Source organism: Podarcis erhardii (assembly GCF_964252035.2).
Source record: "Podarcis erhardii genome assembly, chromosome: 4".
In the NCBI taxonomy this organism is placed as follows: domain Eukaryota; kingdom Metazoa; phylum Chordata; class Lepidosauria; order Squamata; family Lacertidae; genus Podarcis; species Podarcis erhardii.
The window spans coordinates 25342932-25362247 of record NC_138508.1 but is presented as its reverse complement, the minus strand read 5'-3'; the positions used below and the strand labels follow the sequence as shown (position 1 = coordinate 25362247).

Below are 19316 nucleotides of genomic sequence, written 5' to 3'. Positions count from 1 at the left end.
TCCCTGGGGAGAGCATTCCACAAATGTGTAACCACTACTGAAAAGGCCCATTCTCCTGTCGTCAAACTCTGCAACTCTGTCTTATTTCTAGGGCGAATATTTTTAGCAGAAGTGAAGACTCTTGCACATTTTTTTTTTTTTTTTTTTTTTGCTGCAGTGTGAAATGTATATGAAAGTACAATGGAGATGTATTCTACCATTATTGTTAAAGTTCAGAAGGGAATCGTGAGAAATTAATAGATTTACTGTTCAGTCAGAGCAAGTATGTCACACACAGAACTTGTTAAATTCATTGCAGATTTCAAAAAGCGCTTGAAATTTAATAGGCGTAGATGGGGATGTACAAGTGAATTTATGTGTGGTGTCTAACTGTAGCAAGAATAAACTAGTCTAATCCATTATGCTCATTTGTATTTTATTTCTCTCTGTAACTGTTACCTTTTAACGTGCATGAGCTTATTCTTTGAATTAATGCTCAATATGAAACTAAGTAGTAAGAAGACTTTATGGAGAATTTTAGCTGCCTGCTAAAAATACATAAAATGTAAAACCGAACTGAACTTCCAGTGTGATGGGTGTGCAAAACCCTGTGAAGCAAAGCATAAGTCTGTCAGGTTTAGCCTCACTTGATTCAGCAGTCATCCTGCTTTTGAATTTGGATGAGGGTAGCAAGCGATGAAAATTCATTAACCATAGCTAGGAGAAAAAGAAAACATTGATTTCTTTCTACCTTAGCTGGCATTGTCAAAATCAGCACAGGGTTGTGAAAATCACAGGTTCTAGGCAGGGGCCTCTTGACAATTTGGCCCTCAATCTCAAACCAATTTATTTTAGGAACACTCAAATCTCACCCTCTCCATTGCCCTCCCACTCTTGTAGGGGGACTGAGGGGCAAGCTCCATAGCGCGGAGAAGAGAACATCTGAATAGAACAGCTATGGGTTGTGTGGCATAAAGTGCCCAGGGCCAAACATGGGCACTATTGACTATTTCACGATCTTTCCATGGTACCACTTGAATGGAGCTAGTGGGTCATAGCTTGAAAAACCTTTCAGACTTCCTTGACAGGTGAATGATGAATTCTGTTCATCAGAATAGCTAGGATCTTCTATTTCAGACTCACCCACAAAATGAAATACTTGGGGTCAGGGGTGTCCACTTGAAGAAATATAGGGAGGGGAGAGAGAGCAGGTAAGCCCCACCACACATAATTGATCACATGATGCGGCTCTCGAATACTATTTGAATGGCAATGCCCATCAACTGGGGGGGGGGGAGCGGTCCCTTCAAACATTTTATTGGGGGCGGGGGCGAAGGGACCTCATTCCCTACACTTGAGGTGAAGCGTGCGCTGAAGCGCAAATTCAGGACCAGCGAGGCTCGAAATCTCTTTCCCCCCATCTTGTGATCACTAAACCAGGAGATTGTTGGGGGGTGTGGTGTGCACGAATGCCTCTTCCGACGACCCCGAAGAACGGTGGGCTTCCCTGGGCTGCGAGGAGGACTGCAGAGCCGAGGGCGGGAGCGCTTTTTCCGCGGAGCTGCCTCGCCTCGCCCCCCCCCCCCGCCCCGTGACCTTGACCAGAAGCGGAGGCGGCCTTTTTGCGCTAGGGGAGACGACAGCGGCCGAGGAGGGCAGCCGCTCTGAAGTGCAAGGAAGCCTGTTCGGGAGGCGAGCGAGGGAGGCGTCCTCCGTCCGCCTCAGGAGCCCTGCGTCTCCTTCCCTCGCCTCGCCGCGCCGCCCTCTCCCGCTTCCCTGTCAGGATTTTGTTCCGTGAGGGTAGCCAAGGCGCCTCTTCTTCTTCTTCTTCCCGCCCTCCCGAGTCGCAGCGCAGAGGAGGCCGGCCGGCCCTGCCCCCTTAGCAGGCAGGCGGGCAGGCGGGCGGGCGGGGGTGGCTGGCTGGCTGGCAAGGCGGGCCGAGGAGGCTTCGCCGCAGCGGAGAGCCGAGAGGCGGTTCCAGGCGGTGGGAGCAGCAGCAGCGGCGGCGGCGGCGGCGCAGATGGCTCCTGCGGGCGGTGGCGGCGGCGGCTCGACGGCGGGGAAGATGGCGCCGTCGCACGTCCTCAAGTGCTGCCAGAAGGTGCTGGCGTGGGTGCCCGTGGTCTTCATCGCCCTGGTCGTGGCCTGGTCCTACTACGCCTACGTGGTGGAGCTGTGCTTGTGTGAGTAGAAGCGGGCTGGGCGGGCTCAGGAAAGGCGCTTCCTGGGATGCCCCTGAAACCGCCGCTGTCCTGGGGGTTTGGCGGCGGGGTGAGTTTCGGGTGGAGGCCCTCTTCTTCTCCACCACCACCACCACCACCAAATAAACATTAAGTCCATTAAACGTTAATGGTGGCAAGGCAAGTCTTGTGCTTCCTCCTTCCCCAAATCAGCCACCGCCTGCCTTGTTACTTCCTCCCTGCTGAGCAGCAGCCCTGAGGTGCTCAGCCCAGCAGCAGCGGTTATTCCTGGCTAAAGGGTATTGGGGAGACCTGTTGCCTTTTTTTCGCCCTGGTATCTGGCACTGCCATATGCACAGGGTCTGTCCTGGGTGGTCTGCTGCGTTTATGAATCTGGAAAGAGGTAGTAGCAAGCACCTCTCTCTCTCTCTCTCCCTCTCTCTGCACTTCGGGTTGTTAAAGTGGATTAGAGGCTTCCCTTCGAGGCTTGGCGCTGAAGGGAGCCGAAGGAGGAAATCCACCCTTTTGCAGCTCTGATTTGTGAATGCAACAGGGTATTTCTAGGACGGAGCAGTGCTATTCCATGCACGTTTCCTTGAAAGCACCCTTGTGTTCAGATTGTAGCCTAAATAAGCCCCTGTTTGGTGTCAAACATCAGAAGTGTGCATAGGATTGAAGCCGGAACAAGCCCATGTCTCGTGTTAAAATCTTGGACGCTTTAGGTTTTGTGGGACGGTGTTTAACTGATGTGTGTTTGTTAGTAGGCAAATGCTGGTGTTACTGAACATTGCGCTATGCTAAAATCCTTGGGTTTTCACTCTTCCCTGTAAGTTTTTGCTTCAGTTTTAATTCATTTGAGGCTGCCGTTAACCATGACCCTATGGTGCTTTGGTTGATGCTAAAATGTTCTTGTGATTCCCTTTCGTTGGACAAAATTTTAGTGGAGGGCTTGCGGGCAGGAACAGCAGTCCTTTAGCACTCCTGCAGTGCTTCATTGTGCTTCTCTTGTCATTGCTCTTTTGAAAGCATACATTGAACAAGGTTCCTGGTGAGATAGTCTGGGAAGGGTCTGATAATTGATCCTTATGGGTGGTAGGGTAGTTTAGCATAAGACACTCCACCCCAAAGAGAAATAGAATGATGATTTCAGAGATAAATTTCAATTGTATGGTAAGACATTAGCATGAGTCTAAACCTCTGCTGTTCATGAAATGATTATGGGTGCCTCTTCAAGATCACTTAATACAAGTTGCTCATTTTAACAGCACTCGTCCCCGCAATTAGGCTAATTAAAGGAGATGAAAGGATAGATTTTTGAAAACAGGCTTCATGCATATTTATTTGCTGAATGGCAGATATGCTTTAGTGATTGTAAGTAAGGAGTTGTTAACTCATCCAAAGTAAAGGAGCTAAGATTATTCGAGTGTATTCCTTCCAATGAGCAGATGATTGCTTCCACCCTTGACCACTCTTCTTCTTCTTCAACTTTTGAGTTACCGTATTTTTCGGCCTATAGGACGCACTGGCCCATAGGACGCACCTAGTTTTCGGGGGGGAAATAAAGAAAAAAAATTATTCCCCCCCCCAGGCGCAGGGCTGGGGCGGGGGAAGCCGGAGCTTCCCCCGACCCCAGCCCCCAGAACAGGCTGCTATCCGCAAGCCTTCCCCCACCAGCCCGGACAAACTCTGGGGGTATTCCCCACCTCCCGCAGAAGCCGCGCGCTCTTTAAAGGGGCTGCGGGGCTTCTATTGCCTCTTCTAGCTTGGGGATGGCTGCACGCAAAGGAAGGCTGTTCCCAAGCCAGAACAGCGAGACGGAGGGCTCCGTCTCGCTCTTCTAGCTTGGGGACGGCTGTGCGCAAAGCCTCTCCAGGGCAGCGGGGTGTCTTCAAACTTAAAACAAAATAAAAACATAGGGTTCTGCCATCCATGAAGAGAAGGGCTCCTGCCATTCACAAAAGGCTTTTTCATCCTTGGAGGAATTCTGCAGATTAAGGGTGGGGGATGCATTTTACCGATTTCCTCCTCCCTGTTGCTTACAGTACCACATCCTGCACTGTTCTGCAGGACCCCTAAGCACTGTAGATTTTCAGTGAGTGCAAGGGAAAGGGAGAATTAGCATTGTGTTGATCCAGATCTCTAAGCAGAAACTCCACATACACAAGCCTAATGTATATAGACTCAGTGTGTGCAGTTTGTACCCCGTAAATATAGAGTACAGATTGTATAGAGAGCATTTGTGCATACTACAATGGTACCTCGGGTTACAGACGCCTCAGGTTACAAACGTTTCAGGTTACAAATAGTACCTTGGGTTAAGAACTTTGCTTCAGGATGAGAACAGAAATCGCGCAGTGGTGGCATGGCAGCAGCCATTAGCTAAAGTGGTGCTTCAGGTTAATAACAGTTTCAGGTTAAGAACGGAGGTACCACTGTAGATGTATGGCTGGCTGAAGTTATGGCTGGCTGAGGGTGAGGCAAGTGGCATGCATTAAATGTCCCCTATTTGAAACAGGGCTGGTATATATGCTATACTGTATCATAAAGCAAAGATACCACTGATCTGATTATTTTATTGAAACCCTTTCTGATGTTGGACTAGGTTACTTTTGTTATGAATTTATTATGATGGCAGTACAATGCATATAACATTTAACATAACCTCATACAGGAAACTTAAGATGTTAGAGTGAAATGTGTTAATATTCATAATGTTTTCAGCAATCAAGGCTTCATCTATATCCCTGTCCTATGAAGGTTTTATTGGTAGAATGCCTGAAGGATTGACTTAAACATACTTTTTAAAACTCCCTAATTCTAGGTCAAACAATTGACATTCACAAAACCAATGGCTTGGAATATTTTTTCAGGTTCTTTGTTCTTTCTTCCATGGAGTGTCTATTGCCACATGAAGGTCCAAGCTTGGTTCAGACATTATGATCTCAAACCTAGAATGAGCCATGTACCCCCTTTGCCAAGTTTCAGCAAAGATTTCCTTGCTTCTTAAACCACATGCTTTCCATAATGCCTGAAACTATGACTTAAACACTTCCTACAAATTAGAATATCAAACCAGGATCTAATCCTGTTTTGATAACTTGGCTACTAAAACATAGTTTGTGCTAAATTATTATATCTGAACTAGGTCATCTATATCTCACATAAATACATAAATATATGCCTTTATTTATGCACAAAATACATAAATATATTGAAACAAAATTGTAACCTATATGTTTCTTCAGTAAAAAAGAGTTATTTATTCTCAGGAGTTATAGCTAGCAGGCATATGGGAACCTCAAAAAGGTAGCAACTGCTTCGTAAAGCAAATGTGTGTAACTTATGGCTCTTATTTTGGTGGATTAATCTTTGACTGTTAAGTCTGTGATCTTCCTCTAGCACCCCAGATTCTTCTTCTTCTTTGGCGATCACTCATCGCTGAGTAAGATTGTCTTCTATAAACACGGTTTTAACAATGAGTCTGTTAGGGACTGTGGAGGCCAGTTCTGGATCCACACGTCCTTCCACAGTGGGGACATTGGTTTCCGGGCAGGAGTTGATCACAGTGTGGATTTGCCAAGTGTGCCTTCCTCTTAGCACGTTTCTCTCTTGCGTCCTGAGTTTGAGTGTCTTCAAAGCCCATGACACCTTTGGTAAAGGCTGTTCTCCAACTGGAGTGCTCGCAGGCCATTTTTTTAGATTTGCCTTGAGACAGTCTTTAAACCTCTTTTGTTGACCACCAGCATTACACTTTCAATTTTTAAATTCAGAATAGAGTAGTTGCTTTGGATTAAGATAGGGAGGATAAAGGAGAGGTAAAATGTTTAGTTTTGGATAATTTCCATTACAAATTGCAAATGCTTGGTATAGACAGGCATCATCATCATAACTTATTTATATGCTGACCATCTGACTGGGCTCCCCAGCCACTCTGGGTGGCTTCCAACAACAATAACTATTAATGATACAGTCAGCTCGCAATTTACGTGGGAATTACATTCTGGGGATCATCCTTAAAGCCAAAAGCGCATATAAAAACACAGAAGGTTCAGTGGTGGATGAGATTTCCCGCAGATGCCCAACCCTTTATTATTATTTGCCAGCAATTTAGTTGCAAGTGTGCTGAACCACATGGACAAAAAGCTCAGCAACTTTGATCAGCCCCAGGCGCTGGTGGTCCTCCCAATGCCACTTGCTTGTCACTCCCACTGTCCCTTACCATTGGCCATGCTGATGGAAAATGGAGACCAACTACATCCGGACACTCTTAGCTAGAGCAATCTCCTAACTTAGCATTAGGGATACAGAGTTCGCTACCCATGCAGATTTTTCTTTCCCATTACCAGGTGGGAACTTTGCACTATACTCTGGCAACTCTTTTTCTGTCCATAACTTGCTGATTGGGATATTTAGCCCAATGAAAGTGCCCACTTGTTTTAATACACTGTGTGATAATATACGCATGAGATTATAGATGAAGTTATTGAAAAGGAAAATCTGACCTTCAAGAGCAGGAAAACCTTTTTGCTTTTCTTCCTGGCGGCCGTCTGTTCTCCTACCAGTCAAAAATCATTGCATGTGACATGCACTATGATGAGGTTTTTTTACTCTTTATAATAAAGCACTTGACATTTAGATTTTATTGTGATGTGTAAGAGTCCCAGGCAGAAGCTGATTAATGTGGGCACTTTGCAGTAGAGGACAAAAAGAAGGTTGGAGACAGTTTACTCTGAAATTTGTAATGACTCGGAATGATGCAGTTTTTCCCCTCCAAAAATTGAGGGGAAATGTGTGTGCATCCTATGGAACGAATGCAGGATTGTGCCATAGCCGCGCGCAACCCCTCCGGCAGGGAGAGGCTGCACAGGGCTATGGCTTCTTTAGCTCCACGCAGCCTCTCCCGGCAGGGAGAGATTGCGCGGGGCTAAAGAGGAAGCTAAAGCAGCAAGCGGGATCCATCCCGCTCGCTGTCTTGGCTTGTTCCATAGCTGCGCGCAACCCCTCCAGCAAGGAGAGGCTGCACGGGGCTATGGCTTCTTTAGCCCCACACAGCCTCTCCCGGCAGAGAGAGGTTGCGTGGGGCTAAAGAGGAAGCTAAAACAGCGAGCGGGATCCTTCCCGCTTGTTGCCTTGGCTTGTGCCAGCAGGGAGAGGTTGTGCGCAGCCTGTACGCTGCTCTTTGGGGCTGGGGGGGGGAGATTTTTTTTCTTGATTTCACCCCCTAAAAACTGGGTGCGCCCTATGGTGCGAAAACTACGGTATATTCTTTCCTTTGCCTGTCAGGAGAATTACTAAAGTAAAAATATGTGCTTGTTTTTGTGGCTTGTATTTTCCTTTTTATTGGTAGCTTGTACATTGTGTAATGCTACAATAGTTCGCACACAGTTCTTTCATATGCTGTTAGTTAAATGAAATGGACAGTAATGACCGTAGGCCTAATCAAATTTTCTTAGAGGTAACTGAGGCTCTAATTCTGTACATGCTTCACTGTGACTTACTTCTGAGTAAACATATGAGATCAGGCTACATGCCTCTTTGAATTAATTAAAACACTGCCAGAGAAGACTACTTAGGATCTCAGTGTAGCACCCTAATTCTTCTTACTGGACTACCACATTTGTGTTTGGGTGGGAATGTCTCAGCGCACTCCTGCAGAACACAGTGTTGATCGTCAAGACTGACAAGTGAGCAAGACAGTTCCTGGTGATGGTGGACAGAGGCATAGTCAAAGCAGCACGTGAAGGCAAAAAACCAAAGTCAGTGGCCGAGGGAAGGTGCACTGGTGGGCACCTCAGTGAGTACACAGGGAGCTAGGTTAATCTTTGTTAAGAAGGCAAGTTGCTTAGCAAAAGAGCAGCAAGAGAAAGTACTAGAGATTTATAGTCCCTGGTGAAGTATCATTGGCTCACATGGTCACCTGATGCAATGCAGAATCAGCAGCGCTTTGCCTGGGTGTGGCAGACAGCAGGCGTAATATGTCTGGTGTTCTTCCTTCCAGGCAGCTGTCCTGACAATGGTCAAGGGTACAGTTTACATGCCATTTCGTTTCAGGAAAGCTGCCTTTACTGGTGCAGAGAGTACTATGCTTGAGTTGGGTTGCCGGTGTTCTCAGGTTTATAATGGTGTCCCAGCTGTGTTGCAGGAAAAAAACACTGGTACGAAGATCAAACATTGTTCTTTTTGCATGCATTATTTGTGTATGAAATGCGGAGGATGGGAGGGATTCGACATAGCGCTATGGCGATAATTCTGTCTGCTCAAGCATTTAAACTTGCCAGACAGAACGATCTCACCTCTCTTTCCCCAAGCACTCTTTCTGGAGTTTTCCCCCTGACCTCCCACAAGTGCAGGAGGGTGGGGGCAACCCCACTGCTACTGGAAGTCATTGTGCTGGCTCCCATTCATTGTCAATCCAGCCCAGCCTCTAAAGGAAGAAAGCTGTTGAAAGGCTAGGAAGGGAGGTGGGAGATACTTGAAAAGCAGAGGCTGGTCAGTCAAGCAGTTTGAGGAGGTGTGTTATTGGCAGTACAGTTTCTAGCAGAATAGGAAACATCTGGGTTTACGTTAGACAGGATACTAAGTGTGGTATATCCTTTGTGTCTGATTCATTTCCTATACTCTAGACTGGTATTTTCCTGCTGTATCTTCATTATTAAGCAGCATTTAATAAGTTTTTTTATATCCTGGTAGCCTTCAAAACAACTCTGAGGAACTTAAGTGGATCATGTATGGAAATTGGGGAAGTTGTTTTGAAATTGAGAACTTGTTTCTACTACTACTACTACTACTACTACTACTACTACTAATCTTATTATTTATGTCCTGCCCATCTGACTGAGTTGCCCCAGCCACACTGGGCAGCTTCCAACAAAATATTTAAACACAAAGAACCTCAAACATTAAAAACCTCCCTGTACAGAGCTGCCTTCAGATATCTTCTAAAAGTCGGATAGATGTTTGTTCAAGAAGCACAATACCTTTGCAATACAAATAGCATGTGGACTACAAAATGACTCAAAGTTGTATGATCCATCTTGTCTCAAGTCAATAAGTTGGTTTGTAAACCAGCTGAAGTTGGCAGTGTGGTGGTCAGATCATTACACAAACAAGCTGCATTTGAGTATGAAATTTAATAAAAGTGGAAATAAAATAAATAAAAGTGAAATAAAAGTGGAATAGGTCCCTAGTATGTTTGCATACTGGGCAGGGAACAAAAACATTTACAGTACATAATAAAAGAGTGTGATTTAACTTGATATTGCTGAAGGGAAGACATTTAAAATGGTCACTTCTAGATAATTTGGAATGTTCTTAGTTCATTCCTAGAAATAAGCAGCCAGCCAATCTCTTGAATTCCCAAAATAAACCTTTAAGCCTGTCAGAAATTATTCAGTATCAAATATTTGTGTGTGGAGTCCAGATGATTCAGGGTGGGTAAAAAGATGCCAAGACTTTCAGAACAGTGCCATTGGCCTGAATTCAGGTTCAGTTGGAAGAGATCAAAATATGTAGGGCATAATCCACTGGAAAATATATCCTGCACAAAATACAAATCCCACTAAAATTTAATGGGAGCACAAATTTGGGAGTCAGTATCCAAACGTAATAGCCTAAGTCTAGGGAGAGAATGCTTGACCAGTTCCTTGTAAACAGACATTCTCCATGCATACAACTTCTGAATAGATTAAAAACTCACAAAAATGCAGTGTGTGTGCGCGCGCGTATGTTTGTGTATGAGAGATATTGTTGGCAAGAACAATGCACACAGTCTTTGTGAAGGGTAGGCTTGTATTCCTTATGCTATCACTTTGCCAGTTTTGTGCCTCAGACATTGTAGGTTGTACAGGGTGTAATCACTTCTGTTGGAAGTGGCATTAGTTTTTGGAACAGCTCTTGCAGTTCATAGCAAAGATGCATGGTTGGTTGTTGTTTTTTTTCTATAAAAATTCCTACCTATATTTGAATATAACTTCTAATTTGTAGATCTTTTTGATGATGGTTAAAGAATTGCTGCAAGTGTTTTAGGGTACATTATTATTAATCAGCTTTTTGTACCTGTTAGCATATTTCTGCATGAGGAATTTATACCTTGCAATATCTTAATGGCCTTATGATTATTTACTATTATTCATTACATTTATATAGGTGCTTATCTGTAGCCCCTGACTTACAACAACACAGAATTTCAAAAAACAATTTAATAGCTTAAACCAGTGTTTCCCAAACTTGGGTCTCCAGCTGTTTTTGGACTGAAACTCCCATCGTCCCTAGCTAGCAGGACCAGTAGTCAGGGATGATGGAAACTGTAGTCCAAAAATAGTTGGAGACCCATGTTTGGGAAACACTGGTTTAAATCAACAATAAAATACAGCAAAAAAGTCCTTGCCACAGACAGCTTAAACCAGTTTACAGCCCAGATTTAAAGCATGAATAAAAAGCTCTTTACATCATGCCAGAAAGATTGCATAGGAGGCATCAGTCAAGCCTCTCTGGATATTGTGTACCAAAAAGCAACTCTGTGTAGCCGCTTGCCTTGATGAAGCACCTGGAGCAAGGGATGAAGAGGATCCTAAGGTTCTGGTAGGCTATTTCATCAAAATCCACTTCTGTGTAACTTGTAGATCCCAGTTCATGTCCCACCTTTTGGAGCAATGCAAAAGAAATTTGCTCCATCATTCTGGCATACTGCTACGTACAAGGTAACATACAAGATAACTAATAACCCTAGTTTAGTTATTTATTTTATCCCATGATCAGATAAAATTGTTCTTTGTATAATTTGGAAGTTCAATGTTATTGTCTTGCTTTTATACATTTTCACCCACTCCCTTTGTTTATTTATAAACATGGTGTTTGAATGTGCCTTTTATCTAATCCAACTTGTTCTCACTCATTCTTCTTGAGAACCTTTTGATCAAAATTTAGGACCCTTTATTCTACAGCTGACATTTTGAAACATGGTTTGATCCTTTTATACAGAAGGAGAAACTTCTATTACAGACACCCCAGTTTAGTGGTGATTTATTTTTTTTATTTTGAGAAGAAACCCACCCACCCCTCAAATATTTTAGCTAATGTGTAATTCTGTTGCATCTTTCCTTTTCCTCCACAATATAAAGCATGAATTACTCCCAATTTAGTGCATTCAAAATATATATAAAAAATGTCCAGTAGCACCTTAGAGACCAACTAAGTTTGTTGGTATCTGAAGAAGGTATCTGAAGAAGTGTGCATGCACACGAAAGCTTATGCCAAGAACAAACTTGGTCTCTAAGGTGCTACTGGACAATTTTTAATTTATTAAATATATTTCAACTGCGTCAGACCAACATGGCTACCTACCTGAATTTAGTGCGTTCAGTTTGTTGATGATGATAGGATGTTGTGCTTGGTAAATACAGGGTGAGTCCTTTAAAAGAGGCCCTGTGGATACAGAGTACACATGTTCTCTTTTAAAAGACTCACCCTGTATAAGATTACATTTTACAGGAGCAAATTTTTAGCTATTCAGTGGTTTTGAATTAGGCTGTGTTGAAGCCATAGAAGTATATTCACTAGAAATGTTTGTACATATTTACTCTGCATTTATATGTAAGCATTGTCCACCCAATTACCTGTTCATTGTTCCTTGCTGCTCTCAAAACAAATGCTGATAGGTGATGCTAGTCTGTGGGGCTTGGCTTAACAAATTGGTGATTAGGCTTCTTTTGTAAGTAAAGGCTTACTTGCAGGACAAGCATAGGTAACTTACAGTGGTAGAATGTAGATATCAGTTAGGTATTTGAGTTTAATAAAGTGTACTAAATTGATTCCCGAGTGCTGCCAGTGGTCACTATTCCATATGAGATTAAATTTATTTTTAGTATGTTGAATCTGCTACTGGATGTATGTAATCCTGCTAGGCTAAATAAAAATAGACCAAGACCATGCCAGCAATAGTAACTGAAGTCCATTTTAAAACTGCATTGTTGGCTTTATTTTGGTTACTGAACCTCTACCTGGTAACCTGTGAAAGGACCTGAATCTGGGCTTAATTGCATAACCAAGAAAGGGAAAGGGTTGTGATGCAAGCACAAGGCTAATTCATATCTCGGCATATTACTGCCAGATACAGTCATCTGAACTGGGCCATGGAGTATGAAAGAAATGACAATTCCCCAAGAGCACAGTACATGCGTGACTCACCTGGTTTTGACTCTGGGTCTTCAGCAGGTTTAGCCCTCTGGCAACTGAAGCTTATGGCTCCCTTACTGACACACTGACACTCTTTCAGTGGTCGTCTGCATTACTTGAGCTTCATTTTCTTGAAGGAAAAGTGAAATAAATAAAATTGAAGAATTGGTGTATTTTGCATTCATTTGTCAAAGCTACTGCTTTCCCCCACAAGAACTGAAATGAGCATAGCTTTTGTGATCAAACCATTCCCTAACTAAATAGATACAACAATTTATGTGAAAGGAATTCTGCTCATTTGCTGAACACACACACTGGTTTTTCCCCCTCTTAAGTTCTTGTACATACTTTGGAAAATGGCAACATGAATTTTCTCCAGGATTACATTAAAATTAGATGACCTTTGCTCAGGTTTTTTAAATATTGGTTTCTAAAAGACTACAGGTAGACTCACTCTAGTTTTTTCTGTTTTTTCCCCTAGTTACAATAACCTCAACTGGCGAAAAAGGTAAGAATGTTTCTTCACATATATTTCTTTGCATAGAGTGCATATATTCATTAGCCTTGGTAAAAAGATGAGCTTTTGTTTGAGTTTTAGAATTCCATTTATGTATTTTTATTAAGAATGGCACAAATTTCCCCATCTCTTGTGTTCCTGCATGCCATTGGTTATGCATGTATGTGGTTCCTTGCTTATCTCTTCTTTTAGTTTCCCTCTTATAGTTGCTGCCTATAATTATAATCCTTCTCTCTTGTGGTTGCTGCCTATAATTATAATCCTATCATCTTTGGAATTAGCACAGAGAGAAAATAAAGTGATGTAGCTAGGACACATTTAAAAAATGGGTGGTACTGGTAATGGATTTCCCATAGAGAAAAATTGCCAGGTATGTGTAATGGTTCTAGGGGTAGCTCGTGCGTAAACCGGTGCAACACCTGGCTGGGTTGCCTGAGTGAACCTTTTCTGTCTGGACAGCCACTCACCCGTGGCTGTCTCAATCGCTGGCAGAATCCGTCAGTGGGCGTTTCTTGAACTTCTTTCAGCAAAGAAGCTCTTTGACGCCTAGTCTCCTCCTACTCTCCCTGCGCGGAAGCCTTCTGCGCAGGGAGGGTGTAGGCAGCGGAGGACCCTTACTCTCCCCGCTGGTCCCTGGCAAGGAGTCATGGGACCGCCTCGCCAATTCCCCCATCTGCCCCCCTTCTCCACTGGTGCTACGCTGATTCTCTTCCCCAGAAGATGGGCTGCCTCTCCCCATCCCGGGACGCTCTCTGGGACCCCTCCGGAGCCCGCTCTCTCCCTCCGGCCCTGATGGCAGTTCCATGACAGTATGCATCGGTTTAGCATGCTAGACATGCATTTGGAAAGTTGTGAGAAGCTGATCAACAAAAAAGTTCGCAGGGAGAGTTTACCTGGCAGTTTAGGAGCCTCACATTGGGCTATTCATAAGCTGAAGTACGGCATCCTGAGGACTGCTATTGCTACCATCTGTCAGGGTTAGGATTCATTCCTTTTCCCAATAGAGTGTGTTGGAAGCTGCTGGGAATTGCTCTCACATTATTTCTGCATGAGAAATTCAGGCTGCAGTATGAGGAGAGAATGCTTGTAGAGTACAGTGGTACCTTGGTTCTCAAACTTAATCCGTTCCGGAAGTCAATTCCAAAACCAAAGCATTCCAAAACCAAGGCATGCTTTCCCATAAAAAGTGCCAAACTTAATCCATTCTGGAAGTCTGTTTGACTTTCGAAATGTTCAAAAACCAAGGCGCAGCTCCTGATTGGTGCAGGCGCCCCAGAAACAATAGCCGACAACCATATTGGACGTTCCGCTTCTGAAAAAAGGTTTGAAAACCAGAACACTTACTTTTGGGTTTTCAGTGTTTTGAGAACCAAGGCGTTTAAGTACCAAGACATTTGAGAACCAAGGTACCACTGTATAGAATTTAGGAAAGGTTGCTAGTCTCCAGAAAGCTTTTCTTTCCTGAAAAGAATATTTGCCTTGATGGTTGAACAGTGGTATGAAGCAACTGTCATTCTCTTTATTTTACTTTCTAGTATGTTAATCTTTCTGCTGTTACTGCTGTTGGAAGAATTCCATTTGACTTCAAACACATTTCTCGAGATTGTGTAGCTACCGTAGACATAACACATTCTCTACCAGTTTAAATGTGGCTTCATGCAAAGAGAATGATTCATGTTATTATGTAGCTGCTTAGTTTTTTGTGTTCTATATTATAACTCAAGCACTGCTGGGAAGATTCCTTCCCGTGTATTTCTTGTCAATAAGAAATTTGGTGTGGCGCGAATAAATTTTTACTCTGAAAGTGTGGCCCAGAGAAAGAAAAACATTTGAGAACCACTGTAGTATTGCAGTCCCATAGGGAGGGAATAGCTGCTTAATCGATTTAAACCTGTGGGATGCGTATTTCCTGATTTTGCATTTCTGATTTTATCTTGAGATGCTTGTTTGAAGGATTGCCAAAGTGAGTGTCTGTCTGTGGGAAACCTAATTCATGTATATTCTGATCTATATTGCTAGGTTAGCTTTCTTGTTACCCAGTCAGCTGAATTTTTCCATTTGGCATTTGTTTTCCTCCTCCTTGTGAAGCCTGTCCTTGGTCTCACTGTTCAGTGTTCTTTTGTTGGTAACCACACTAGTTTGATTATTTAGTTTCTTTCTCTTTTTTGATACTGTATCTGAATCTGTAGGAAAAACTTGTGGTAGAACTGTCTCTTATTCTGTGGTACACCTATAAAGTAGGATGCTTAATTTAGAAGAAGCGGGGGAAAGCAACAGAATTATGGTTCTGCTTGTGCTAAGTCACAAGAGCCACAACAAAAAGGTCCCAGTAATAGTCTCACAGTTCCTTTCTGAGGAAAATAAAATCACTAAAGCAAGATACTGTATAGAAACTGCTAGTAGATCAGGATTAGTATTGAATGCATGCAGTTCCTCAGTTAAATTAATGCATTATGATTGCAATCAAACAATAATTGCCTGACATTACAGTATTTGGTTTTTTGTGAATTGTTTGGATATAGACCCTTCAGTAATAAAGTCCTACTTATAATTCCTGAATTTAAGAACTATTCAAACTCCAAACTTAGAAAACCTCAAGCTTGATTTACTTTTCTACTTAAAATAATAATAATTTTAAACATTTATATTTCCCCTCTGGATAATATCTGCAAGGATATAGTCCAGAAAGACTACATATAAATATTTTAAACACTTAAGAATTAAATTAATAATATTCTTGGCAGAGTTTTAAGGTTTCATATAACTTTCTAAAAGAAAGACTGTCACAGGAAAATCTAGCATGTGCACAATGTCTTTGGAGCAGATGGAATCCCCTAATGTTTCTGGGATTGGACTGAGGCTTAATTGAATATCTTCTTAAACTTCTGTCCTTTATCAGACTGCGAAAGTAGGTCAATAATTTCTCCTTTGGTGTGAGAATATGACAGAAGTAACATTAAATATTCAACACCATGCAGTAGTTTCCCTCACCCCATCAGTTAGTTATACAAAGTGCTTTCTTTCACCACTCTTAAGATTCTTCTGTAGATGCTTGGTAGAATTGATAGTATAGCAGCAACTGGATTTAAGATGCAATAGCAAGCCTGCTAATTAGTATTTTGTTATCTTCTTAATGTAGCTTAAATATACCTATTTAGAAAATCAGGTTGGATTAGGCCACTGGAGGAAAGTATGGGCCAAAAAGCGAGTGCACTTGGCAGTCTTATAAATTAGTTGGGAACAGCTACGAATTGCTTCTTAATCCATAGTGTGTTAGCCTGGTAGCACTAGCTAAGGAGGAATTGCTTCTGGGTGAATGAAAAGGCTGCTGCAGGAGAGATGGAGCTCCCCAGTCGTTTTCGTAGGCTAGTAGCTTTGAAGACCTATTTACAAGACTGTTAGAAATGTGAGCCACCAATTTACTACATTGACGTGAACCTCTGGTGTGACAGCCCTTTAGATAGCCATCTTCAAATATCTCAAGGGCTTTCACATGGATAATGGAGCAACCTTGTTTTCTCCTGATCCAGAGGCTAGGACCTGAACCAGTGGCTTCAAGTTACAAGAAAGGGGATTCTGACTACACATCAGAAATAACTTTCTGACAGTAAGAGTTGTTTGACAGTGGAGCAGGCTCCCGCAAGAGGGGATGGACTCTTCTTCCTTGGAGGTTCTTAAGCAGAGGTTGGATGGCCATCTGTCAAGTATGATCTAGTTGAGATTCCTGCATTGCTGGGGATTGGACTAGATGACCCTTGGGATCTCTTCCCACTCTACAGTTCTATGATTCTATGATTTGCCTGTTCTGGTGCACAGGTGTGTTTGTGTGTGTGCTACGTCCATACAATGCAATAGGTTTCGTGTCACTGTAATCCCACTTTGAATTGAGATTAGGCGAGGAATACATATTAGGAAGAGTAATTGATACATAAGGCACTAAACAACTCTTCCCCAGATAATGACTTGATAGCACCAATTTTCACAGCATTTTTTGAAGAAAATAATTGTTGTAAAAAAAGTGTATAATAATAACAACAGTATGAAAATGTTGGTATACAATTATATAGTGCTCTAGTGCTACCTAGAAGGGTCTTTTAAAACTGATGTACCATTTCTTAAATATGACATTTTTAATATTTTAGAAAACAGCACACAATTTAGCAGATATCTTCTTTGTTGTCTCTTATGCCAAGCTGCATTGGTATACAAAATAACTATGCACTCAAAATAAAGATTTCTATTTGCCTCTCTTTCTTTTGCCCTTTATACATGTAAGAAAACTCTGGAAGAGACTATCTATAACTGTTTTACTATGCTATATTTGTAATGCTTAACCTCAGTGACAGATATCTTACCTGTTTTCATTATTTGAATATGAAGCAGCCCTTAACTCAGAGGCTCAATTTAGACACCAAGCCAAACTGGTTGGCACTTAATACCAGTAGTACAACCTGTCCCAAGGTTTCAGTTTCCAAACAGTCAGGCAAACCATGGTTTAGAGCTGCTTTTCTGTTTTTGTTTTGTTCTGTGTCTGCTCAGCAGGTGCATATTTAGCTGCTGTAGCCTCTGAATACCTACATCAAACAGTGACTTCTGATTTTGGTTTGTTAACCACTTGCAAACCATGACTTATCAGTGGGGACATCATGCCAAACCATAGTTTAGCTTCAATAAACCATGATTTGGTTTGATGTCTGAATTGTATGTTAGAGAAAGGGCCATGGATTCTGTTATTTTGAGATGATAGATTTTGGTTTTGCTTTAACATGCTTATACTGAATTCTTACAGCATCCTAAAGCAGGTGATTAAAAAAGAAATAGAATCATATTATGATTGAAATTTAAAATGTGTTTAAAATCTGGGTTAAGTTAAACCAAAATGATTGTTTTTATCCACATTAGTAGAATTCCTCCCGACACTGATTCTATAGTTTTTTCTCTCTTCAGAGCTGGCCAGGATAGCACACCATTTGTTCTGCGATCATCTCTTCAAAGTTATTTTGCTGATACAATGAAGAAAAACCATTGCATTTTTGTTTTGTTACTTCAGCTGTATTCACTAAAACCTTATTTGTATTTTTTTATTGCAGTTGTCTACCTTGTGGTTTTCCATCTGTCGTTTGTCATGTTTGTGTGGTCCTATTGGAAGACTATTTTTACATCTCCTGCCTCTCCTTCTAATGAGGTAAAGGTTAACTTTGGCAAAATGTTGCCTTTCTTACAACAGAATTGTTTTTGCTACTGATGTATGATGTGGCTTGCTTTTTTCATTTCCATTCAGTAAGTAACCCTGTTCTGTTGTGAATGAAATTCTTAAGAATATTTTCTATGATTAACACATCATTGATGCCAACTTCGCATTTCATTAATTTGGACATTAATTGTGAACGTTTCCATATGCTGTAATCCAATAATGTGGCATTCAAGTAGGAGATGTTGTTAATCAGTTCCTTAATCTAATATTTTGAAATGGATATGAATTAGTTCACTGTATGTGTATCTCTGTAAGCATCCTTATTTTAACAATATCCCATTGTGCTCAGTGACAAGTCTCATACTTGTTTAGGAATTCTTTTAAGAGTGAGTAGACTCCAAGCAATACACAAGCACAATATGGAAGAGCACTGTCAGCAGGGAGCTACCATTGTTATACTGAGCAATGTGTCATATTTACCAATCCATATGTCTCAACAAAGAAGATAATGTGAAAAGTAATGCAGTTGTAGACTTACGGTCACATTCATAATGCAGATGTAGACTTATGGTCACATTCTTGTAAAACACTATTGAAATCTATTTGGCTAAATTAAATTAATCATGACTCTTCCTAAAATCATGGGTATTGTCTAAACTAAGTAGTGCTTGGAGCAGAACCATTGAAGTCAGTGGACTTAAACTACTTAAGTTATTCTTCTGTATTGTAGACATATGCTGCTTTTCCACGAAAAGTTGGCCTAAACCATATTTTTAAAGCTGAAAACATTTCAGTAGGGGGAAAAAAGTGCTCTAGGTGCCCCAGAATGAAGGATATCTGCTGGCCAGATATACTATATTTTCTGTTTTTGTTTTTTTTTAAAGACTTGTGTGTAAAGGTAAAGTGACCCCTGACCATTAGGTACGGTCGTAACCGACTCTGGGGTTGTGGTGCTCATCTCGCTTTATTGGCTGAGGGAGCCGGCGTACAGCTTCTGGGTCATGTGGCCAGCATGACTAAGCCGCTTCTGGCAAACCAGAGCAGCACACGGAAACGCTGTTTACCTTCCCGCTGGAGCGGTACCTATTTATCTACTTGCACTTTGACGTGCTTTCGAACTGCTAGGTTGGCAGAAACAGGGACCGAGCAACAGGAGCGGGGACCGAGCAACGGGAGCTCACCCCGTCGTGGGGATTCGAACCACTGACCTTCTGATCAGCAAGTCCTAGGCTTTGTGGTTTAACCCACAGCGCCACCCATGCTTTTTTTTAAA

The 19316-nt window shown here is 42.1% G+C and overlaps 1 protein-coding gene across 2 annotated transcripts in view; it reads left to right on the top strand.

The window, feature by feature from the left end:
- Positions 1-1923: 1923 nt before the first annotated feature.
- Positions 1924-19316, top strand: part of ZDHHC20 (zDHHC palmitoyltransferase 20) — a 40896-nt gene continuing 23503 nt past the window's right edge. Inside the window, exons 1-3 of one of the 2 annotated variants that reach the window (XM_081860596.1) lie at positions 1924-2162; positions 12814-12840; positions 17940-18034. In XM_081860596.1, the coding sequence (XP_081716722.1) occupies positions 2000-2162; positions 12814-12840; positions 17940-18034 (285 nt within the window). In that variant the 5' untranslated portion in view covers positions 1924-1999. The remainder of the gene's footprint in view (positions 2163-12813; positions 12841-17939; positions 18035-19316) is intronic. The other variant, XM_081860597.1, reaches the window with a different exon arrangement.